The sequence below is a fragment of the Haemaphysalis longicornis genome, unplaced genomic scaffold, assembly GCF_048455015.1.
Source record: "Haemaphysalis longicornis isolate Haplotype H1 unplaced genomic scaffold, Haemaphysalis longicornis Haplotype H1 scaffold_3, whole genome shotgun sequence".
Lineage (NCBI taxonomy): Eukaryota > Metazoa > Arthropoda > Arachnida > Ixodida > Ixodidae > Haemaphysalis > Haemaphysalis longicornis.
Window position 1 is genome coordinate 192155911 of NW_027526335.1, and position 21005 is coordinate 192176915.

The window sequence follows — 21005 nt, forward strand, 5'->3', positions numbered from 1 at the left end:
CGACTGCATCTGGCTTGCCAGTCGCACGTCGTGAGCCTCCTCCGACCAGCGAACGACACCAAAATCGGTCCTAACGATCAATCGCAACGATCAGTCGCATGCGAATCGCGTGCACCAGTCGTCCGTGTGTCTCGCGCTTTAGTCGCTCCAAGGCTATATATACACGTGCAGGCTCCGAGGCGCACCGTAGTGGAAGGGTCCGGATAAATTTTGAGCGCCTTAGGATCTTCAGCGTGCGCCGAAATCTCGTACACACGGCCATTTTTGCTTTTCGCCTCCAGCAGAAAAGCGGCGCCGCGTCCGGGAATCGACCCCGCGTCCTCGTGCTCAGCAGCACAACGCCTCAGCCACTGAGCCACCGCGGCGGGTCATTAAAACACGACTCAGGCGACAGCATTTTAGATGGCCACAGTGTTAGCAAGTGGTATTTAAGGCAGGAGCGTGCACTTACTATCCGAAGCAGAAGTATCCGAAGAAGAGTCCGACGGAGAGCGCCACCGCGTGTCTCGCCGTGGGCGACACTCGCGAAGGGTGCAGCAGTATCCGGTACGGGAACGAGAACAACAGGAACACCATTTGGCAGAACAGGAAGTTGAACTGCGCATCAATCAGGGGAGGGAAGAAAGAGAGACAGACATGTTACGCAATGCCCTGCGACGCATTAAAACACGACTCAGGACAGACTATCAGTCAAGGCTTGACTGATAATCTGTTCTTCAAACAAACATGTCGGTTGGTTATAGTTTCTGAGGCGGCGTAAGCGAGGGATCGTCAGTGTCCAACGCGAACATGGCAACAACATAGGGGACTTTGTTAGCAGCTAAAAGGAGACCGCCTTTCCTTTCAACCCAGTCCTTTCACTTGTCTTTCCCCAACGTGCCTCCCGGTGTTTTTGGGTGCCGAAGCTTGGTCCACGGTATACACTTTACGTCAGATCCGCAGCGAATCCTTCGACGCCTGGGGCATCCCGTCTACAATCCCGCCATCAATTAATACCGTAGTGTTGTCAAAGATCGGCACCGCAGCTGTGGCGAAAGCAGATGCAAGGAGCAGCTGCGATACCCAGTCAGGGTGTCTAATCTGAGTAATCTATAGGAAGGGGGATCGAAATCGCGCGATGAATCGCTAGGTGGTGGCGATTCGCGCAACGGGTAACGCAGCCCTGTAGAGCAATCAAGACTGCAAGTACAACCACACACATCAGTCGGCCTTAGCTGCGCGCCCAGAAGAAATTAGGACGGGCCGAAGGCGAAGATGTATGAGGACGAAGGGGCCGCCTTCAATATCACATCGCCCTAGCGGTGGCGTTCAGTTGTGGCAGCGAGTAGGGTGCCTGGATGCACGCGCTCACCGCCACGGCGAGCGTGCATCCAAGCTGCGGGTAGTCAGCGAGCTAACAGAATAAGTGCAGCAAATATGTCAGCTCATTCCAGCGTTGTAAAGAGCGGGCATCGATTCAGCGCTCTCGAAGCTTGGCTCCGAGCCGGCAGCAGCAGCCACGGCGCTAGGGTCAGCGAGCGCCGACAAAGAGCGAGCAGCCCCAACGCGACAGACGGTGTCAACGGGACTGTCAATGGATGGAACGCCGCACGCATGCTGCGGGGGAGTCAGGAATTCACTCTGTGGCGTCATGGCCTCCGCGATCGCCGCCGGCAGCCGATCGCGGAGGCCGCAGTCTGCACGAAGCCTGGTGCCGCCAGCCAACCAAGTGCTTCTCGTGGCGGCGGAAACATGTAAGCTTGATGCAAGAGGTATGCCATTCTCCCGCGCGAAGTTGTTTGCGGGCTGCAGGCTGCGGGTGTGCTTTGGAGCACAAGCGGTGCGCGATTGTGTACGAGCTAACAAAAAGACAGCATCGCAACATTGGGGCATCGCGAGCGCTTTTTGTTTTGTCACGGCGCATTTTTTTTTTCTATTTGCTATTGCAGAATAAATCTATTTTTAATCAACAGATCAATGCAAATATCACTTATGTATTGACGTCTTGTCTCAAACATGCCCGTAATGTTTTCTTTTTGCTCAACAACGTTGAAAAGTATAAATAATCACTGCAGCCAGATTTAGTAGTTTTAGAAAAGCTTTGCCTGTGTAAGCGTTTCGTTCAAGCATTCTTTTAAGTTAATTGCAGCACGTGTGCTTGGCGCTTGTTTTCCTCCTCGCTACCCTCTCCACACCGCTGCGACCGCGTTACCACATTTAGTCCCACTAAAGCCTCTACCAAGAACACCTTTGCTGTTACAGCGTCAAGAATTTCCCACGGCGATTTTTGCTTCCATGCTCCAGTTTTTCGGCGTCGAAGACTGGTGTCATTATTTATTTTTTTCTGAAAAATAAATCGCGCACTCCCGCAGTTTTTCTAACGTTATCCGATGCTGCAGTAGGAACAGAACTGACGTGCGTGCTACCCGGGGGAAAAAAAAAGAACTCCCGCGGCCTTGAAATCAAACTTCACTGCACGCACGCGGTCGCTGCAGTGAAGACTAGATCTTCCGCCAAGGCGCCTCCACGGCCTCCAAAACGCTTCAGTTTTCAGCCTTCCTTTTGAGTGTCTGTGTGATTTCGTCAAAGGTTCGCAGGTAGGCAGCTGTTTCTGCGCCTTCATTCAAGAGCAGGTTTTTGTCCATTGTTGGAGCCCGGCGTTTAATGGTCATAATTTGCGTGAACGGAAACCAACGCGCGCCGTACGGTGCGGCTTGTGAATGCGCAATAATTTTCCTCCGAGTAGTTCCATAGGCTGGCTGCTCGCAAGAGGAAACAGAGCGCGTGAGAACCACGCATAACGGGAAACGGGTATTCAGGGCTCGGCGAGGAAAGACAGCGGAGGAGTCGGATGAGATGGCAGCAGAACCCACGGTGCTCCTCTCACGGCATGCCTTGGGAGGCGGGGTTAATTTGCGAGAACTAATTCTGCTCCATTCACTCACAGTCTTTCCTTCTTTCTTTTAGGCGCGAAATGCTGTCAGCGGAACTGAGCCAAGGTTGTTTAGCGTACCCTCCCCCCCTCTTTTTTTTTTTTTTTTTCAATGCGGCAGACTTTTACCACCTTTGGGTGAGTCTCCGCATGCAGCTACCGGTGACGGAAATCTCGTGTTCTGTTTTGTTGATGGGCCTCAATGCATTTTATTAGTGTTTGCGTGTTTAGAACTCCTGACATCTTGCATTCATGCCGTCTGTGACGACAAAATTTATCAGTGTCACTGCTAATTATTTTGAACAACTCTGAATACTATATTCAAGCTCTTCAAAGCGACACTTGTCAACAGTTGATGTACACTTTTCAAAGGGGTGACGTACGTTTCCCTGCCTTGAATGTGACCATCTTCGAGATAACTCTGTCTGTTTGGGTTAAACTCGAGTAAGGCAAATACACCAACCAAGGGTGTTTATTAAGTCCCAACGCTGTGGAGCCTACTCGGTTCCTTCATCAGGGGTGACTGTGTAAGACAAGGAGCAGCAGTCATATAAGGTGGCTTCTTTTTCCATTGTTTCCTTTTAGAGTCGACGGCATCTCATTCACTCGCCTTGTCCCTCCATACGGCGTTGTCGTTGTCCGTCCACACCCCTCCCCATTCTCCTCGCCGCACGAGCTGCGCTCTCCGCCGCTCACCCCCTCTCCTCTCCGATAGCGAACACTCTCTCGCGAGGGGCATTGGATTGAATTCGATTGGCTTGGATTTGGATTGGATTGGATTAAAGTGGTTTGTGTTGGATTGTGTTGCGTCATAGCGGCGCCACGTTGCGTCATAGCCGCGGCAGGGGGTTCACGGCACGTTTCACGCGATGGAGAATCAACCTAACGGAAACAACAACGGGACCCCCTATGCGTCGCATCTACACAGGGGTTCCCGCGAGGGGAGATGGGAGAAATTTTTCCTTTTTTTTCTTTCTTTTACTCTCGGCGTGTGTGCGCGGCAGTGTGGGCGTCCGTCGCCGCTATCACGGCTAACGGGCAGGCCAGCGCAGACCTCAAAAACGTTTGCAACATCTAACCCAGGCCCCTTCTCTTCTGTGGAGGGAATCAACCAAGTTCACGAACCCTCGTTGACAACGAAATATAATTTCGGGTTTTTGCACTCAGGTTTTGTGGCCTATTTTACTCTTGACGTCTATAGGAGACAGAAAAAAAGAAACCATCGCTTCCCGTAGGCTTCGTCAGAACAGGAAAGAAATATTATGTCATTATGCCACTCGGGATCAACACCATAGCGTGCAGTCTAAAATCACAACAAGAATACCGCAAAAATGTAACAAAAATTCCTGTCGTACGACAAAAAACTTTGTTATGACAAAAGAAGCTCTGTAGTTACAACAAAGCCACCTGTTGTTACGACACACATTTCCATCGTAACGACAAAGTCAATTTTGTTAACGACAAACATTCCTGTTGTCATAAAAGAACTGCCATTTACGCTACTCTTCGCGATAGGCAATAACATTCAAACCAACTGCAACTACTGATGGAACATCGGGATCACGACACGACAGGAACTCGGCACGACGGAACATCAAAATCAGGACAGGAATACTACACACGACAGAACATCAAAATGACGACACGACAAGAATACGGCAAGACAACAGTACGACACGCGAAAATACGACAAACTACAAAATTTTTCTCGCCGTCTTTTTCGACTGGATAAAGGTTCTGGCTACGTGGACACCTTATTGGTATATATGGAGCGTCGTCTGCACCGGTCCCGTACTCAGAACACATATGGACACACAACACGCGTTACGTGAAGAACTAACAGACGGCGACACGCAGTCAAGCGAGTACAGGGCTGAGAACTCGGACATCAGAAAGGATAATTTCTACGATAATTCCCAGGGCAGTGCTTTGCTTTTTGAGGCTAGAGCAGGTTGCTTTGTGGGGAAGCACTCACAAAATGATGGGGTATGCGTGGTCTGCGGAAAAGAAACAGAAACTATGCGGCACATAGTGTTAGAATGCCAGGGTATCCATCCAAATCTACATTACGGAAATATTCGGCTTCCAGAAGCCCTAGGATTTAAGGGTAGCACAGAGGAAGTTAACTTCCAATGCTGTCGAGGCGACGAAAAGAAGATTAGAATGCTGGTGGACGAAAAGCAGAAAGGGGAATATTGCCTAGGACAGTTACCACCTGTAACAGGGGAAAAAGTATTTTGTGCCTAATAAGCTTGCTGAGCCTGCCCTGAGCAGCGCTAGTATTAAACCAAGAGTATAAAACATAGGTATATTAGTCCTTTTTGGTAAGATACGCACGTCATCACCCCGCTACAAAGAGGAAACCAATGGCAATCATCATTTTAATCAGTGCTAGCGTCACTGAATAAATTTAGCGGCTCTAATAAATTTAGCTCCCAACACGAGGCCCACGAGTTTGATTCCTCTCTACGTATACATGCGGCAAGCGCGCGGTGAACCTCGAGCAGACGACGTCATCGAGTTAGCCCTGTCGGCTACTTTACTTTCTCTTCTGTGCTGCAGCCACGTAGTCGCTTCTATTCGCTATCTTACGTTATAATAAACCCAGTTAGCCCAGTACAACCCAAGTTCAGCGTTCTATACCAGAACCCACAACTAAACAACACGTACCCGCGCTCGGACTTAGTTCTGCCCTGCTCTGCGTGCCTTGCATTCCAGAAGCCCTGCATGAAGCCCTACATGATAGATGGGTAGGTCGACAATCCCGCGTAGTCATGTGATGGCAGAGAAGCTTGCTGGGCAAATTTTGGGTCCGGATGGGAATCGAACCCGGGGCCTCCCGAATTCGAGACGCACACCGAACGCCACTAAGGTAGTTGAGACTCGCGTTACGTCGTCTCGCCGACAGCTTCCGCGTCCACCTCGAGTTGTGGACGAGAGGATGCACCACACGTACATGCCCGCGCCAATTTCCTAGTGGATGTATTGTGGCCTCTGTCCCCAAAACTTACCATCCCTCTTTTAAAAGAAATGGACGCCATCCCCGCCCTGCGAAAGTCGATGTCACGCGCAGGTGTTGCAAACCACCACACATGCTGATGGAGGAGGGTGGGAAATGTTCTGCTCGTTTTCTCGGCAGGATTGTCGCTGGCCCGCGGCCGCTCTGGCGGCAAGTGCTGCGTCCTGACGCTTGCGATCGGCTTCTTGGGCGAGAACTGCCGGCTCCTGCCCAGCCTGACGCATGCGCTAGCCCTCGAATGACGTCAACACTCCTCCCAGTTTCAAGAGCAACTGTTCACCGGCGCCTTGTCATCCATCATGCGGTTTCTACGCTTGTTTTGTGGTTTTTTATGTTTTTTTTTACACGAACTGAGCTGCAGGCCTGATTAGCCTGACGCATGCAGTCGGCGTCTTGGCCCAGAACAGCTGCGCCCTGCCTGGGTTTTTGTTTGCGACGCGAAATTCTCCGACCAACGAGAGACTAACAGCTTCGCTGCAAAAAGTTGGGAGAAGCGCGAAAGCTGAAAGTGCGTCCAAATCGATCGTCAAACGCTCAAAGACCCAAATCGCAAACGAAGAACGAACCCGTGCGACGATTTCTCGCGCGCAAAGTAAACGCATCAACGAACGAGCTAAATGTATACCGATACGTGGTTGATGAGATAGAGGTACACTATTGTACATCTCCTCAGGAATGACCAATGCGTGTGTTGTCTTAGCTGGAACCGTTCCTTTTTCGCGATTTTTAAAGTAACCGTTTTGACACAACGGAAGCTCGGTTTCACGCACGCGCCGTGTTTCCAGATAGCTTATCAGAGCTTTTCGGTCGCCCAACAGGTCTATGGGAAATGTATTGGTCTTTCTGACAGGGCGCCATAGGTCCCACTAACAAAACTTGCATTTCAGAAACGTACGTTTCAAACTCGTACTGAAGGCTATGTGAGTAATGTGAGCACGCGATTTCAGCGGTTGCAATTAGGCCATACGCAACTTAGGCTCTGCGTTCGATCTAAGTTGCCTTTTAGTTGCGGGAGTGTACGGCCAGGACAGCACACGAGCTACCTCGAATCCAAGGCAAAAAAAAAAAAAGGAAAGAACCACTGAAACAAAAATTCAAGGCCATTCTGCTCTGCTAATGTGGATGACCAGAGGAGCTGTAATGCCATTGCCACCTAGTAGTACTAACAACGGTCACAAGGGTTTCGCTGTCGCCATTATATGCACTGACCAGCCTGCTCGAAACTGCAGGCACGTGCTTCGGTAAATGCCAAATCGACGCACCTACACAGTTGCCATGATTTGAAGCGCAACAAAAAACACGGACTAAGAAACAACGCCTGTCTCGTCGACGCTGTTTCTTCAAATCATGGCAACTATTGGCAATGCGCTTCATGGCAATGCGCTTCAAATCATGGCAAATATTCACCAATTAGTGCAGCAAGAAGCTCTTCTCAGCACCTAAACAGCTGGGCATGGCTGCTCGGTTGGGCCGAGTCGGTGAGGCATATTGCCAGCCCAATGTGTCCAATATACGAACCGTGTACACCGCTCTTTACCACTCCCTTTTCGGTCCGGACACGTACTGAAATTACCGGCTACGACCACATGGGTAGTGTCATCGCAACTAATTAACCCATGGTAAGGGGTCACCTAAGCACTTCCAAGGGTTCTGAATGAGAAAGCTATAATGTCTTACGGCATTTTGTGCAATGCGATATCCCGGCGTGATTTGTACGCTGCGGTCACCACTGTTGTTTACATGTGTGATAGGCTGTTTTTAGGTCAGTTCTGGAATGACTGTTGTGCATTTCGGTACAGTTTTGTGTATGTCTGCGTAGAGTACGTTGTTTGCCGTTTGATCATTTGCTTTGTTTGGTATCTCACAGCCAAAAATGTTTTCTTTGCCTTTACGTTTCAGCCTACGATGTAATATTTTGCCCACTGCCCTTTACAATGCTTTGGCACCTGAGGGATTGTGAAACAAACAAACAAACGTATCTTATTAAAAGCCTGAGGCGCTTTGTTTCCGCCCCACGTTCTCGGAGGGCTTCGTCTTTTTGCCGCTTGACACGATTTCCTTCGCGATCTGCTTCCGCCCTACGCTTTCGAATAGCTTTGATCTGTTTCCCACACGTTGCGCCGCCGCTCGCTCCTTTTCGCTTGGAAACACTTGGAAACCCTCGACGTCCCCGGCGTCCGGGAGTCGGGACTATACGCGGCCTCTTTACGTCACAAAGGAGCGACATTCAAAATGGAGAATGTCGTATTTCTGGTTTTCTGTCGCGTGCTCGGCAGGCAATGTCAAAGTTTCTTCCCCGGCGGACGCCTTTTTCGGCAGCAGCCGCGAGCAAAAAATCGAGCAAACAAACAAGCACACAATCCAAACAACCAACCAGCAAACAAACAAACGAACGAACGCACATACACGCCTTGCGCTTCAAGGACACGTGGATAAAGTTGGCTTTGTCGCAAGGCGTTTGATATGACGGCGTCGAAAGAATTGGCCGCCATCCCGCCCTGCGAAAGTGGACGTCCAGCAAAGCTGTAGAAAACCACTAGAAATGGTGACAAAGGAAGGTATGAAATGTCTCTCATCGTATCGGCGGGCTTGTCGCTTGCGCTCGGTTGGTGTCTCTAGATAAGGGTAAGAGTGCCGACATTCTTTTCTCCTATTGTTTCGTGCTGCCGCCATGATCATTGGTCAGTTCAGGGCAAAGGCCTCTCCCATATATCTCCGATTATCCCGGTCCTGTGCTAACTGTGACAAATTTATCACCGCAAACTTCTCGATCTCATCTGCCCGCCTAACTTTCTGCCGCCCCCTGCCACGCTTGCCTTCTCTAGGAATACACTCTGTTATCCTTAACAGTAAGAACTTTATAGTAATAGTTTATTTCATCTCTTGAAATATAAAAATCAACATCGGGTCAGCCCAAGCCATGCAAGGCTTGTCGGGCCGTATCCAGCCGTCAGCAGAGGCAATAAATGGTATTAGAGAAAATTTAGAGAATAGAGAACAAAACAGAAAATTGTTTACGCAGGTATGTTCTTAGGCCACGTAGAGAAGAAATAGAAAATATCTCATCGGGTAAGGAGTTGAAACTTTTTGAGACATAGTGAGGTCTAACATAGGATCCAAAACGAGTGTAGCAACGCGGTACAACAAATCTATGACCCTGTCTGAACGCTCGCACCGGCACATGAGGGGACAAAAAAGAGTTAAAACAATCGTTTGAAAAAAACAGGGCATCAAATGTAGGCAGACTGAAATAAGTTAAGGAATCGACGTTAACGGGGACACCTACATTCTAGGCAACGCTGAGGACAATGTTTTAAGAGCGAATGCTCTTTATAAGCGACCCCAAACCATCCACCGCCGGCGGCGGCGTCGGCGTCCGCAGTGCTCCTCTATATTTAAGGAAACAGCATCCGGCGCCAGGTTTCGATCCGAGGACTTTGCGGGCCGCAGCCCGACGCTCTACCGAATAAGCCACGGACGCGACGCTGATATCGGTGTCAGAACGCGCCTTATATCTTTAACGCACTCAAACTACGTCGTCAGCGGCGTGCGTTGGCGACTCAGCGGCGTTATAGCGGCTTGATAACTGCGTGGTGTACACGTGATACTACAAACCCGATGGAAGAGATGGAAGAGAAGGCGGCGAGGCGGTGGGCTGCGGGGGCCGAGCGCAAGCGCCGCAAGCGGGCCGACAACCGTGCATTCGCACTTTCACATTCTCCCCCTCGGGGAAATGCGGGGGAATTTTTTTTTTTAATATGCAGTTTACTTTGGAACGCCCGGTGAAATAGCAATAGTAAAACCAAGATATCCCATATCTGAGAATATTGTAAGCAAGTGAGTGCACAATAAGTTTGCGCGTTGGGACTGGCATGAAGGAACGTACATTATATAAAACACAATTACCAACGGTTATCTTGCATGCCTCCGCATTACATGCCCTGCCCACACCCATTTCTTCTTAATTTCTACTAACACACGTTCGTTCCCTGACCCACTCCGCTCTCTTCTTGTCCCTTTAATGTTACACCTATCATCTTCCGTTCCATTGCGCGCTGAGTCGTCCTCAATTTAAGTTGAACCCTCTTAGTGAGCCTCCAAGTTTCTGCCCCGTAGGTGAGTACCGGTAAGATGCAGCTGTCATACACTTTCTTCTTCAGGGACAATACTAGGCTGCTATTTATTATCTGAGAATGCCTGCCATATGCACCCCACCCCATTCTGATTCTTCTAATTATCTCTGCCTCATGGTTGGGATCTGGGGTCACAACTTGGCCTAAGTAGATATATTCGGTTACCACTTCCACTGCCTCGCCACCTATCTCAAACCGCTGTGCTGTCCCGAAGTTATTGATCATTACTTTAGTTTTCTGCATATTAATTGTCAGGCCCACGGTTCTACTCTGTTCAGTGTGGTAATTATGCTTTGCAATTCGTCCCCCGAGCTACTTAGCAAGGCAACGTCATCAGCAAATCTGAGGTTACTGAGGTATTCTCCATTAACCCTTACTCCAACCTGTTCCCAATCCAATGTTCTGAATACCTCTTGTAAACACAACATTGTAGAGATTGTGTCTTCGTGTCTGACGCCCTTCCTTACATGTATTTTACTACTCTCCTTATGGAGGATGACGGTAGCTGTGGACCCACTGTAAATATCCTCATGTATTCTGACGTAGTTCTCACGGGCGCCTTATCATCCATAATGCGGTTTCGATGCTTTGTGTGGTTTCCTTAAACTAATTCTGAGCTCTGTGCTGTATTCTTGATTAGCTTTGAAGTTTTTGCCCACGGAGATCGTTTTTACCCACGGCGATGCAACCGTTGGGGGTACAGGTATACAACTTTGCTGTCAAATGTATGAGAACCTAACGCAGATGGGCTCCGCTGTAAGGCTGTTTGTGAGCGCGTTCGTGTGCGCAGATACGCGCACGCCGCGTCATTCTCTTATGCGCGTACACCTCCGAAGGCTTGATTCTCTTTCCGGTGCGCACCAGAGCATGACTGCTCATGCGACCGCGCGTAGCAGACACGGGGTGTCTAGCTTAACACGACGGCGATATGAGCAGTCTGGCGTGGACTAATTAATAAAACTGCAATGCAGTAGAACTGAAAGGCACGACAGTCAATCAGGAAATAGGCGATCTATAGAACTAAGCGTTAGGGACACGCGCAGTGAGATCCAGATGTGGTGCACAGCCGTTCTGTCCGACACCGGTTCTCTCTCCGACTGCATGCGTGACATCTGCGAGTGGTGCAAGCGAACTCGGGAGGACTTTCACGTCGCGTCCGCACGAAGCACTCGTTTACAGTTTCGCTGCGGGCAACACAAAAACATGGCATGAGCCATCCCACTCTGCGAAGGTGAATTACCTGCGAAGCTGGAGCCCGGACTACACGTGGCGTACGTCCCCACCACGAAGACAGAAAAGAAGCGAAATTCGAAATAGAGGACGGCAACTTGTTTTCACTACGGGACCGCTGCCCCGCAAGCGCTTGGGACACCGACAAGGAAAGGGCGGTGCAAACGTATACACGTAGCCGACGCGTGTCGCACAGCGGCAAACCTTCGAGAAATCCATTTATCTACTTGAGACTCTACTGAGCTTAGTAAAGAGTTCTAGTTGTAAATTAATCTACTCGAAATGCATATGCAAGTATTCAGACGCATAGGCATGAGGTACAAATTACTATCGCCAACAGCGTGCAACTTTGGCAGTGTTCGCGCACGCAGACAGGGACGTTCGTTTTTCGGCGCCTCGCGCTTCAAAGACACGCACGGCCTCCGGCGATTTTGTCCACAGACATAAAAAAATACGCGAAACCATAGCCATATAAGCTTTGCCTAAGAACAGGCCCCAAATTAATCAGACCAAATGCCTTATGACGTACGTACGCAGCTCAATGGCTAATAAGTGGTCACATGTGTTTAGTAACTCTATACGACAAGGTACACACGTAAAAGACGTATATATTTCGTCGTGCTCCTTTTGTGCGTGTTCTTATTTCGTCTATTGTGCTGTCCACGTTGACGGACACAATGTTGTACGTGACTGTATGCATGCCTTTTATGCATTGTCAGCTGTGTGCCTTGTTGAACGTGCGTCATACGTTTTGTGCGCCCGCAGACGCACACAGGCGTCCTCTTCGCTGGCTACACTAACTGGCGGAAGAATAAGAAACGCGTGTCCGGCACGAACTGAGCATAAGTGGCTTCCTGTTGTCGATGCGAAACATGACAAAATACTTCCCGTAAGACTATAACCAACCAAGAACCATTTCCGCTTCACCGCTCATCATCATCATCATCATCACCAGCCTATCTACGCCCACTGCAGGGCAAAGGCCTCTCCCATTATTCTCCAATTATATCGGTCCTGTGCCAACTGTGACCAATTTAGCCCAGCAAACTTCTTGATCTCATCTGCCCATCTAACTTTCTGCCACCCCCTGCAACGCTTGCCTTCTCTAGGGATCCACTCTGTTACCCTTAATGACCAGCGGTTATCTTGCCTTCGCATTACATGCCCTGCCCACGTCCATTTCTTCTTCTTAATTTCTCCTAACATGTCTTTAACACCAGTTTGCTCCCTGACCCACTCCGCTCTCTTCTTGTCCCTTAATGTTACACCTATCATTTTCCGCTCCATTGCCCGCTGAGCCGTTCTCTTAGTGAGCCTCCAAGTTTCTGCCCCGTAGGTGAGTACCGGTAGGATGCAGCTGTCATACACTTTCTTCTTCAGCGACAATGGTAGGCTGCTATTCATTATCTGAGAATGTCTGCCGTATGCACCCCACCCCTTCGCATTACATTTCACCGCTAATAACCCGTAAATAATGATACCCAAGCAAATAATGACAACAACCGAATAAGGTTGCGCACAATCTGTTACAAATGGCCAATTCATATGAAGACGAATAAACAAGCGGCATGCTCCCTCTCCTACAAAAACATGCAGGACCCTTCCCAAGCCCTCCCTAAAATCGCCTTACTCTCCGCAAAGGCATTATTTCCGGTGTCTGCGCTAATATACATACTTACTATATTCCATCGGGAATCTGAGTCTCGGGGCTGAGTTCATTAGTTATGCGAGCTGGATGTGTTAAACGCAATGACGACGCAGATAACCCAGAGATTCTGTATATTTATTCCGGACGGACGAATCACGCGGCGGGCGATAAGGAGGTGGGGGGGGGGGGGGTATTTATATCACGTGTGTGCGTATTTTATAGTGCCGTGAAATAGGTTTCAAACTTCGACGCACTTCAGTACATCATTAAAAGATAAATTTTCGCAATGTTAGAACAGCTACCCAGGAAATGAAACGGAGCAACTACAATTAATATAACGTTAGCGCACAAACAAAACTGCCAAACAGACCACGATAAATTAACGGTAGCTAGGTATACCAGTGATTTCAGTTTGTTTTTGTTATTCAAAGTACCCTCAAGAGTCCCGGGAAGGGGTATTACATAAAAAAGAAGGGGGGGGACAAGTCGAAACAAAACAAAAAGTAAAACATACTGTAAGGCCCTGCAAAAATATGGTACAAAATATTCTCAGCAAAATGTGCATCCAAAGTACACATACTACTAGGGAAAGCACACCAACGCAAAAAAGATTATATAAACCAAAAAAAATCAAAAATGAAGAAAAAAAATCCAGGTGACGCTAAATAGCACAGACAAACATAACAGTGGTGGTCGCGGAAAGTGTTCGCAAATCTGATAGGGCACTGCAAACTGCGTCGTAGTTACTCATTACAGCAGTGTTGCAGGGAAGGCCGTTCCATAGTTTTGTTGCTAATAAGAGTGGTGAGTACTTGTACATGTAAGTGCGCGCAAATGGTAGGAATACTTTTAACGGGTGAGCGGTACGGCGGGAGATGTGCGATGCTGGCTGTATGTGCAAACTGTATGGTAAATTTTGGCTGTATGGTAAATTTTCAAAAAAAAAATACTGAAATACAAAGTTCAGTCTGTAGCTCGGCCTCTCGTATCGGTGGAACAGGAGAGGAGGGATTACTTTCAGCCAGGGAATGTAGTAGCCCCTGACCACCACCTTTAACTTCCCTCGCCTTTCTCGCTGCGTCATTCACATATATATTTCCGCACAATTTTTTCTACACCTAAATGGCCCTCTTGCAGGGTTATCCGGCAAGTATGCCATTTCTTGATTTTGTGAACGAGTATATTTCAAGCTATCAACGCTTAAATCGTGTCATAACCGTTCGAGTTCAAAGTTCGTTATGGTAACGATGGCTATACCATAGCAACTCCATGCACAAAGGCCGCCTCCGAGTACTCGGAAGACGCTGTCTGGGACGTTTCGCGGTGACGTAGCACATACACTCTCAATATATTTACATAGGCATACACAAAGCACGTTTCGGATAGGTACCTCCTTGCGCGCAACCATAATTACCAAAGCCGGTTTTTAAAGACACGAATGCTATGCAGACTAAAGTACACGCCCACACAAACTTTCTGTGAGCTTGCGAAACACGCCCAAACTTACAATCAAGACTGTTATAACAGTACACACAGTTAAAAAAGGAACGGAAGTTTAAAAGGAACAGAGCTCCCATTCATCAGATACAAACGAACAACCAAACGAAAACCGACCGTTTTATTTTCTGCTGTGCGATGCCCTTGTTGACATCCACTGCTTGGTGCACACCATTAGAGGCTGTCTTGCTTGCTTGATAGAATCTAAAAAAGGGTACCTGAAGTGCATCGTACGCTGTTTAAATACTTATTTGGGGAACTGTGAGCGTCGGACACCGCGTAAATAATCTAGTAAAGACGAGTAATAACCCTGATGTGCTGCTATATATATTTGATTTGTTGCGGGCTGCGCAGCTTGGAAGTATTGAGAGCCGCCAGAAGCTCATAATATATTCGACCTAAAGCAAAAACGTTTTCCACTGCACTCAAGCGCCGAAACCGACGAATCCGAGCACAGAAACTGCTACCAGACGCAAGCATAAGCCGACAACGGCGCAAGTCCGCAGCTGACGTCAGGATGTGACACTCAGACATCTCGCCGCTAACAACGGTGCGTGCATTCGGCTGGCATCCTCAAAAGCGTCCGCTAAAGTTAGCCCTCGGCGGGCGCTCAACAAGAAAGAAAGAGAACAAACAAACAAACAAACAAACAAACAAACAAACAAACAGACAGACAGACAGACAGACACACAGACAGACACGCGCACGCACTCACGCACGCACTCACGCACGCACGCGCTGTCTTTGTACACTTGAGCACAAAAAACGGACAGCGACTCTGAAAGGACACAAAACAAGTGCGCTTGTGTAGTGTCCTTTCACAATCCCTGTCCATAGACGCTTGAAACCGTCGGTTGCCGGCATTTAATAAAGTTACTCCTATCCTATCCTATCCAGAATACCAAGTAGGTCAATCAATCCCGTTGCTAAAAAACACTCGGCGCGCGCTTAATTTCTATCGACGCATTGCACAGCGCGATTCAGAAAACATAAAAACGAGGAATAACTCGGCGCGCACTGTCTTCGGCGCGACCTATAGCGCATGCGTGCATTGAAAACCAAAGCACAAAGAAATGAAAAGCGCGTGCACTTCCGTTTCTCAGTGAGGACACCGGCACGAAAAAGCTCCGCTGAAAAAAAAAAAAAAACCTACTTATTTTAGAATTTCAAAATTTACCGCCACGCGACGTCAGAATATGTCACTAAGGGAATGCCAAAAAAACAGAATAGTCGGAGTATCAACTCCATGCTAGCTTTTAAACGGCGCGCCCATGCAGAGCCAGGGGCTTTAGTATAAATTTCAGCTATATTTATTCGCGATAACTTTCGATCGCGGCATTGCGAAAAAGTGACCGCTCAGCCGCACTTTTATATTGTTTTGTTTGTTACACAGCTCGGTTTGTTGTCCTTGCGTAATATTTGCGCGCCATTTTAATCAAAAATTGCTTGATGCCAACACTGTACAGTTTCTTCTCGTTCTTTTGTTTACTTTCGTTATCTTTTTACCGCTCGGGTTTTGCAAATTCTCACTGTAAGCGTTGTACAGGTGCTTGTACCATATAGGTTTCTTTCTCTTTCTTTTCTTTCTCTGCAACGTATATAACTTGTATGATTTCGCTTTTTTTTCTCTCTTTCTGAATGAGTGCACTCTAACTGTTAAATTTGAATCACGGAAGCATCCCGTGATATCCTTTTTTTTTTTTTTGCGACAGATGTGTCTTTATGCGTTTATATTTCTTTACGCGGCTCTGTTCCTATGTAATGCAAAGCGCATAATTGCCGCAGCTGCTGACTTTGTATTCGGGGGGCGGAAGCTCTGTCAAGTTGCTAAATGCAGCTTTTTCTCTCGCCTCCTTATGTTCCTGTTAACATGGAATAAAAAAAAGCCAGATGCGTATGCGTCAAAACAGGCATGATTGTTTTAAAGCGAAGCTGTCTTGCCCTAAGTTCTGATTCAAATTGCTTAACGTCTATCGGGTCGCGTCGACAAAGGATCGAAAGCGTTCGCTTTAGAGCTACAGCGCAAAACTCTTTGTAAGTCCCACTCTAAGAAAGTATCTTGAAAAAAAAAATTATACTGGTGTTGTCTTCTAAGGTGACTCTACTATTACGGCGAATTTCATTTACTTATCATTAGTTAACTCACAGTAAAGTTGTAAACGTTACGAAATTCCAGTCTGCTCTCACACATGACCGCCTATATGGAGGAAGTACGGTTACTCTTGTTACGGCTGTAACTCTTGTTTTATAGGAACTTTCCCGAAACAATTAACACGATAATTAATTTGGCATTAATTATAAGCAAGTTATGAGTATGCCTCTTTATTCGATCAATATAGCAGGTTATCATGCACAATTCAATTATATAGTTAACTGCACCGATACAGCTTCGCTGGTCTTCTATCGTCACAGTAGCGGGAGGGCTCTAATTTTTTTCTGCAGAGGCAATTTTTCGAATGAACCAAATTTGTATGTTGGCTTCGCAGTTCGTTTAAGCCCCTATAGAACAGATATATAGCATGTTCTTTTAATAAATAATTCTAATACGAGGCAGCAACGAGAGCACTCTGGAATGGGCGATAGCGTAGAAAAGTAAATAACGATCAGTTTGGGATTTGCGAATCCAGTTCGATACAAGTGGACGCAAAAAAAGGCAAAGAAAGAAGTCCGAAAATAAGGGTGCAACGAACGTTGCGGATTCAAAGATGTTCACGCTGACGACTCACGCGACCTTTAAGGAAGTTCTGTTAAGAGATGTCGGAAAAGGTTACAGCTTTACGAAGTCAGCAACGGCAAAATATAAATCGCACGCTCCGTGATTCAAAGCGGCGGCAGGCGATACAAGTTAAGCCAACGCCAGTACACATCTGCAAGCGCAAAATGGCGTCTTTTTCGTCTGGCGGGGAAAACGCGTATTTTTCGCTTTTCTGCCGGCGAGAATCTCCAACACATGTGGCAGCTTGAAAATGAGAAACGATCGTATACGGTCTGCGATTTTGCTGACGGTTACAATGGCCTCGACACGTTTAGCCCAAGACATCCTGCTCCAACCGCGGCGAATGCCACTATTGCGGTTGAAAGAAAAAACGGCATTTTTTTTCCCCTCGACACCACGACGGGAAACCGTCGCACATTATATATCGCCAGCCCTTTACTCTCAGCAAAAATGACGATCCAGTAGGTGCGTCGTGCGCACTACACACCGCAATAAATCGTCTGCCGCGTGAACCCGTAAACAAGACCCGCAATCTGTTGTATTTTCTCGCACGATACCCGAAGGCTGGAACACACAATTGCTCACGGACCTCTGTGGCTCACTGGCTACGGGGTTGTGCTGCTGAGCCCAAAGACGCGGGTCCGGTCCAATTGCCGTTGTTCAGATGTGTGCGTGAACGAAAACGCCCCCGTGCCGAGATTTCAGTGCACGTGCGCTAAAGATCCCCATGCGCTCAGAATTAATCCGAAGACCTCTACTACAGCATGCACGGCTCATAACGCCATGCGTAGCTTCGGCGAGTAATTAACCCCCTTCCCCTCCCGATATTGACAACCACGCGTCGGCCCCTCAGACAATTTACCAAACTCGATTCGTATACCTGGACAAAAAAAAGCTCGAGGGACGAGGTCGGAGGAACACACAAACGACGGGACGTGACAAAACTTACAACAGAAGCTTTTATTGCAAAGACAAAATGTATAACACCAAAAGGTAAAAACGCAGCCGCAGAAGCGGCACAAATGATACGGCAATGAGTTTTTTCTTGTCTGGCGTCAGTGATTAGCCATAGCATATATATATATATATATATATATATAGAAATAAGAGTTGGCAGTCGAGAAAACCTCAGAAAGCAAAGGGGAGGATGTGGTAGATCATTGAAACAGATTAAGAATTTGGAAAGAAAGAAAGAAAGTGAAGAAAAAATGCCCGCCAGGTGGGATCCGAACCCACGACCTCCAGAATACCGGTCTGGTGCGATAACCACTACGCTACCGGCGGGGCGATTTTCCCATTCACTTTCTGGGGTATTTATGTTAGGTATGTTTGTTTCCTGTGCTTGGGGGTGGTAGCCAGCGCCACTCGGACTAATCGGGGTGAAGGGGACCTTCTTTTTAACCCCCGTGTCGTGACTCGAGTGTCTACGACATGTCCAGAGTGGTCGACCAGCTTTGAACCCTCTTAAGCTCCCTTTGGCAACAAGACTGCCAGAACAGAGGCCCTCGCTATGCATGTAGCGAATCAGAATAGGAAATGAGGGGCTCGTTGAAAATAACACAGAAATAAGAGTTGGCAGTCGAGAAAACCTGGGAAAATCGCCCCGCCGGTAGCGTAGTGGTTATCGCACCAGACCGGTATTCTGGAGGTCGTGGGTTCGGATCCCACCTGGCGGGCATTTTTTCTTCACTTTCTTTCTTTCTTTCCAAATTCTTAATCTGTTTCAATGATCTACCACATCCTCCCCTTTGCTTTCTGAGGTTTTCTCGACTGCCAACTCTTATTTCTGTGTTATTTTCAACGAGCCCCTCATTTCCTATTCTGATTCGCTATATATATATATATATATATATATATATATATATATATATATATATATATATATATATATATACACAAAGTAGAAGTACGCTCTTCGGAGACTTTATTTCCAACGTTTCGACCTGAGACAGGTCTTCCTCAGGAATGAAAGCTTTGGGTAAAATCGTACGGACTCAGAGTGGGGGCGGCGCCCCGAAACACAAGCCACATGGGAAACAAACACACAAACGACCACAAACAGCATACAGAGCTTATTCTGCCAAAGGCAGGCGAAAAAAAGCCTTCAAAAAAATAAAAAAAGCGAAAGGAAGAGGGAGGAACAAGGTGGCAAGGAGGAGGCAAGAAAGAGGCAAGGAGGAACACACTGCATGAACGCGGGTTGTGGGGATAACAGAAAATGCGACGAGCATGTAAACTCACTGCTCGTGGCGGCGTGTGCTTTGTAGTTTTTCCCTCCCGGAGACACCGGATGTTTTTGGGCCTTTCGCCACCCGTGAACTCGTCGCATTTTCTGTTATCCCCACAACCCGCGTTCATGCAGTGTGTTCCTCCTTGCCTCTTTCTTGCCTCCTCCTTGCCACCTTGTACCTCCCTCTTCCTTTCGCCTTTTCTTTTTTTTTTTTCTTCTTTTTTTTTGAAGGCTTTTTTTCGCCTGCCTTTGGCAGAATAAGCTCTGTATGCTGTTTGTGGTCGTTTGTGTGTTTGTTTCCCATGTGGCTTGTGTTTCGGGGCGCCGCCCCCACTCTGAGTCCGTACGATTTTACCCAAAGCTTTCATTCCTGAGGAAGACCTGTCTCAGGTCGAAACGTTGGAAATAAAGTCTCCGAAGAGCGTACTTCTACTTTGTGCGTATTCCTGCAGCAACTAAGGACTCCACTTCACGACTATATATATATATATATATATATATATATATATATATATATATATATATATATATATATATATATATATATATATATATATATATATATATATATATATATATGTCATATCATATTCACACAACACCCTGTTTGACCAACGTAGATTCGTCCGCACGGCACGTATGCTGCCTGCATACGACAGACTAAACTTCTGCGCATGTTCAATCGCACACGCCCGATTGGTCCGTTCCGAACGGCTGGGCCAGGCAGTTTATTCGGTGCAGATAATACAACGTCAACTTCATAGCGATCGTCCACGCTCTTGATGGAATGCATGCGACATTCCACGCATGAGCATGGCTGTCATCCGTTTTACAACTGACAGCTACCCTCGTAAAACAAGGCGTCATGTGATTGCTATGGCATTCCCATCTGGCTTGTCATTTCCAAACCCGCGGGTGTAGTCCCGCCTTAACGAGTCGAGGAGGAGGAGGGGGGGGGGGGGGGAGGAATCGCGCCAGCTCGTCATGATTGTCGCAAAGGCGGGTGAAAATGGACATTAGCCCGGCCTCAATCATCGACCTCACGTCGTCGCAGATTCCGGCTTTCCAGAATATTTGGTTAAAAAAATACAGCTAAAGAATTTCTGTCCCTTCTCCGCCTGACTGCCCTTGGACTGTACATATTTTGATGCTCTTACTAATAAAAGCTCCAGCTGTGAGTCGTGCTATACGCCCCATCGTATGTTTGTTGTTTTGACCCCGTTTCAATCGCGCTTTTTTTTGTCCACGTATATATGAGCCTTCAGCGACCCCCGCAGCTGTATCTCCTTACTCACAAAACTTAACCGAAAGTCGCGACAACACAAAAGTTTTTGAAGCTCACGCTTTGAAACTGCATATCCCATTTTGTGGGCGCCACGAGCCAACTATCGATAGTACATACGGTGAATTAGTGTGACTAGATAAGGTTAGTATCGGCACTCTTTTTTCCTATTGTTCCCTGCCGCCGCCGTTATCATTGGCGCAGTTCGCTTCCCGGGACATTTGTTTACAGTGCAGCAGTCTATGGGCACCGCCATTTTGATGAGGTACATATAGTCAGCTTGTCCACCCTGCTGTGCGGCTGCGCGCGACTGACGTCGCTCCGAACGTTTCTACAAGA

At 47.7% G+C, this 21005-nt stretch overlaps 1 protein-coding gene across 1 annotated transcript in view; it reads right to left on the reverse strand.

The window, feature by feature from the left end:
- Oys (lysophospholipid acyltransferase 6) overlaps positions 1-21005 on the reverse strand; it is a 77721-nt gene that overhangs the window by 38284 nt on the left and 18432 nt on the right. Inside the window, exon 2 of the mRNA XM_077704973.1 lies at positions 452-597. Coding sequence (XP_077561099.1) covers positions 452-576 — 125 coding nt within the window. The 5' untranslated portion in view covers positions 577-597. The remainder of the gene's footprint in view (positions 1-451; positions 598-21005) is intronic.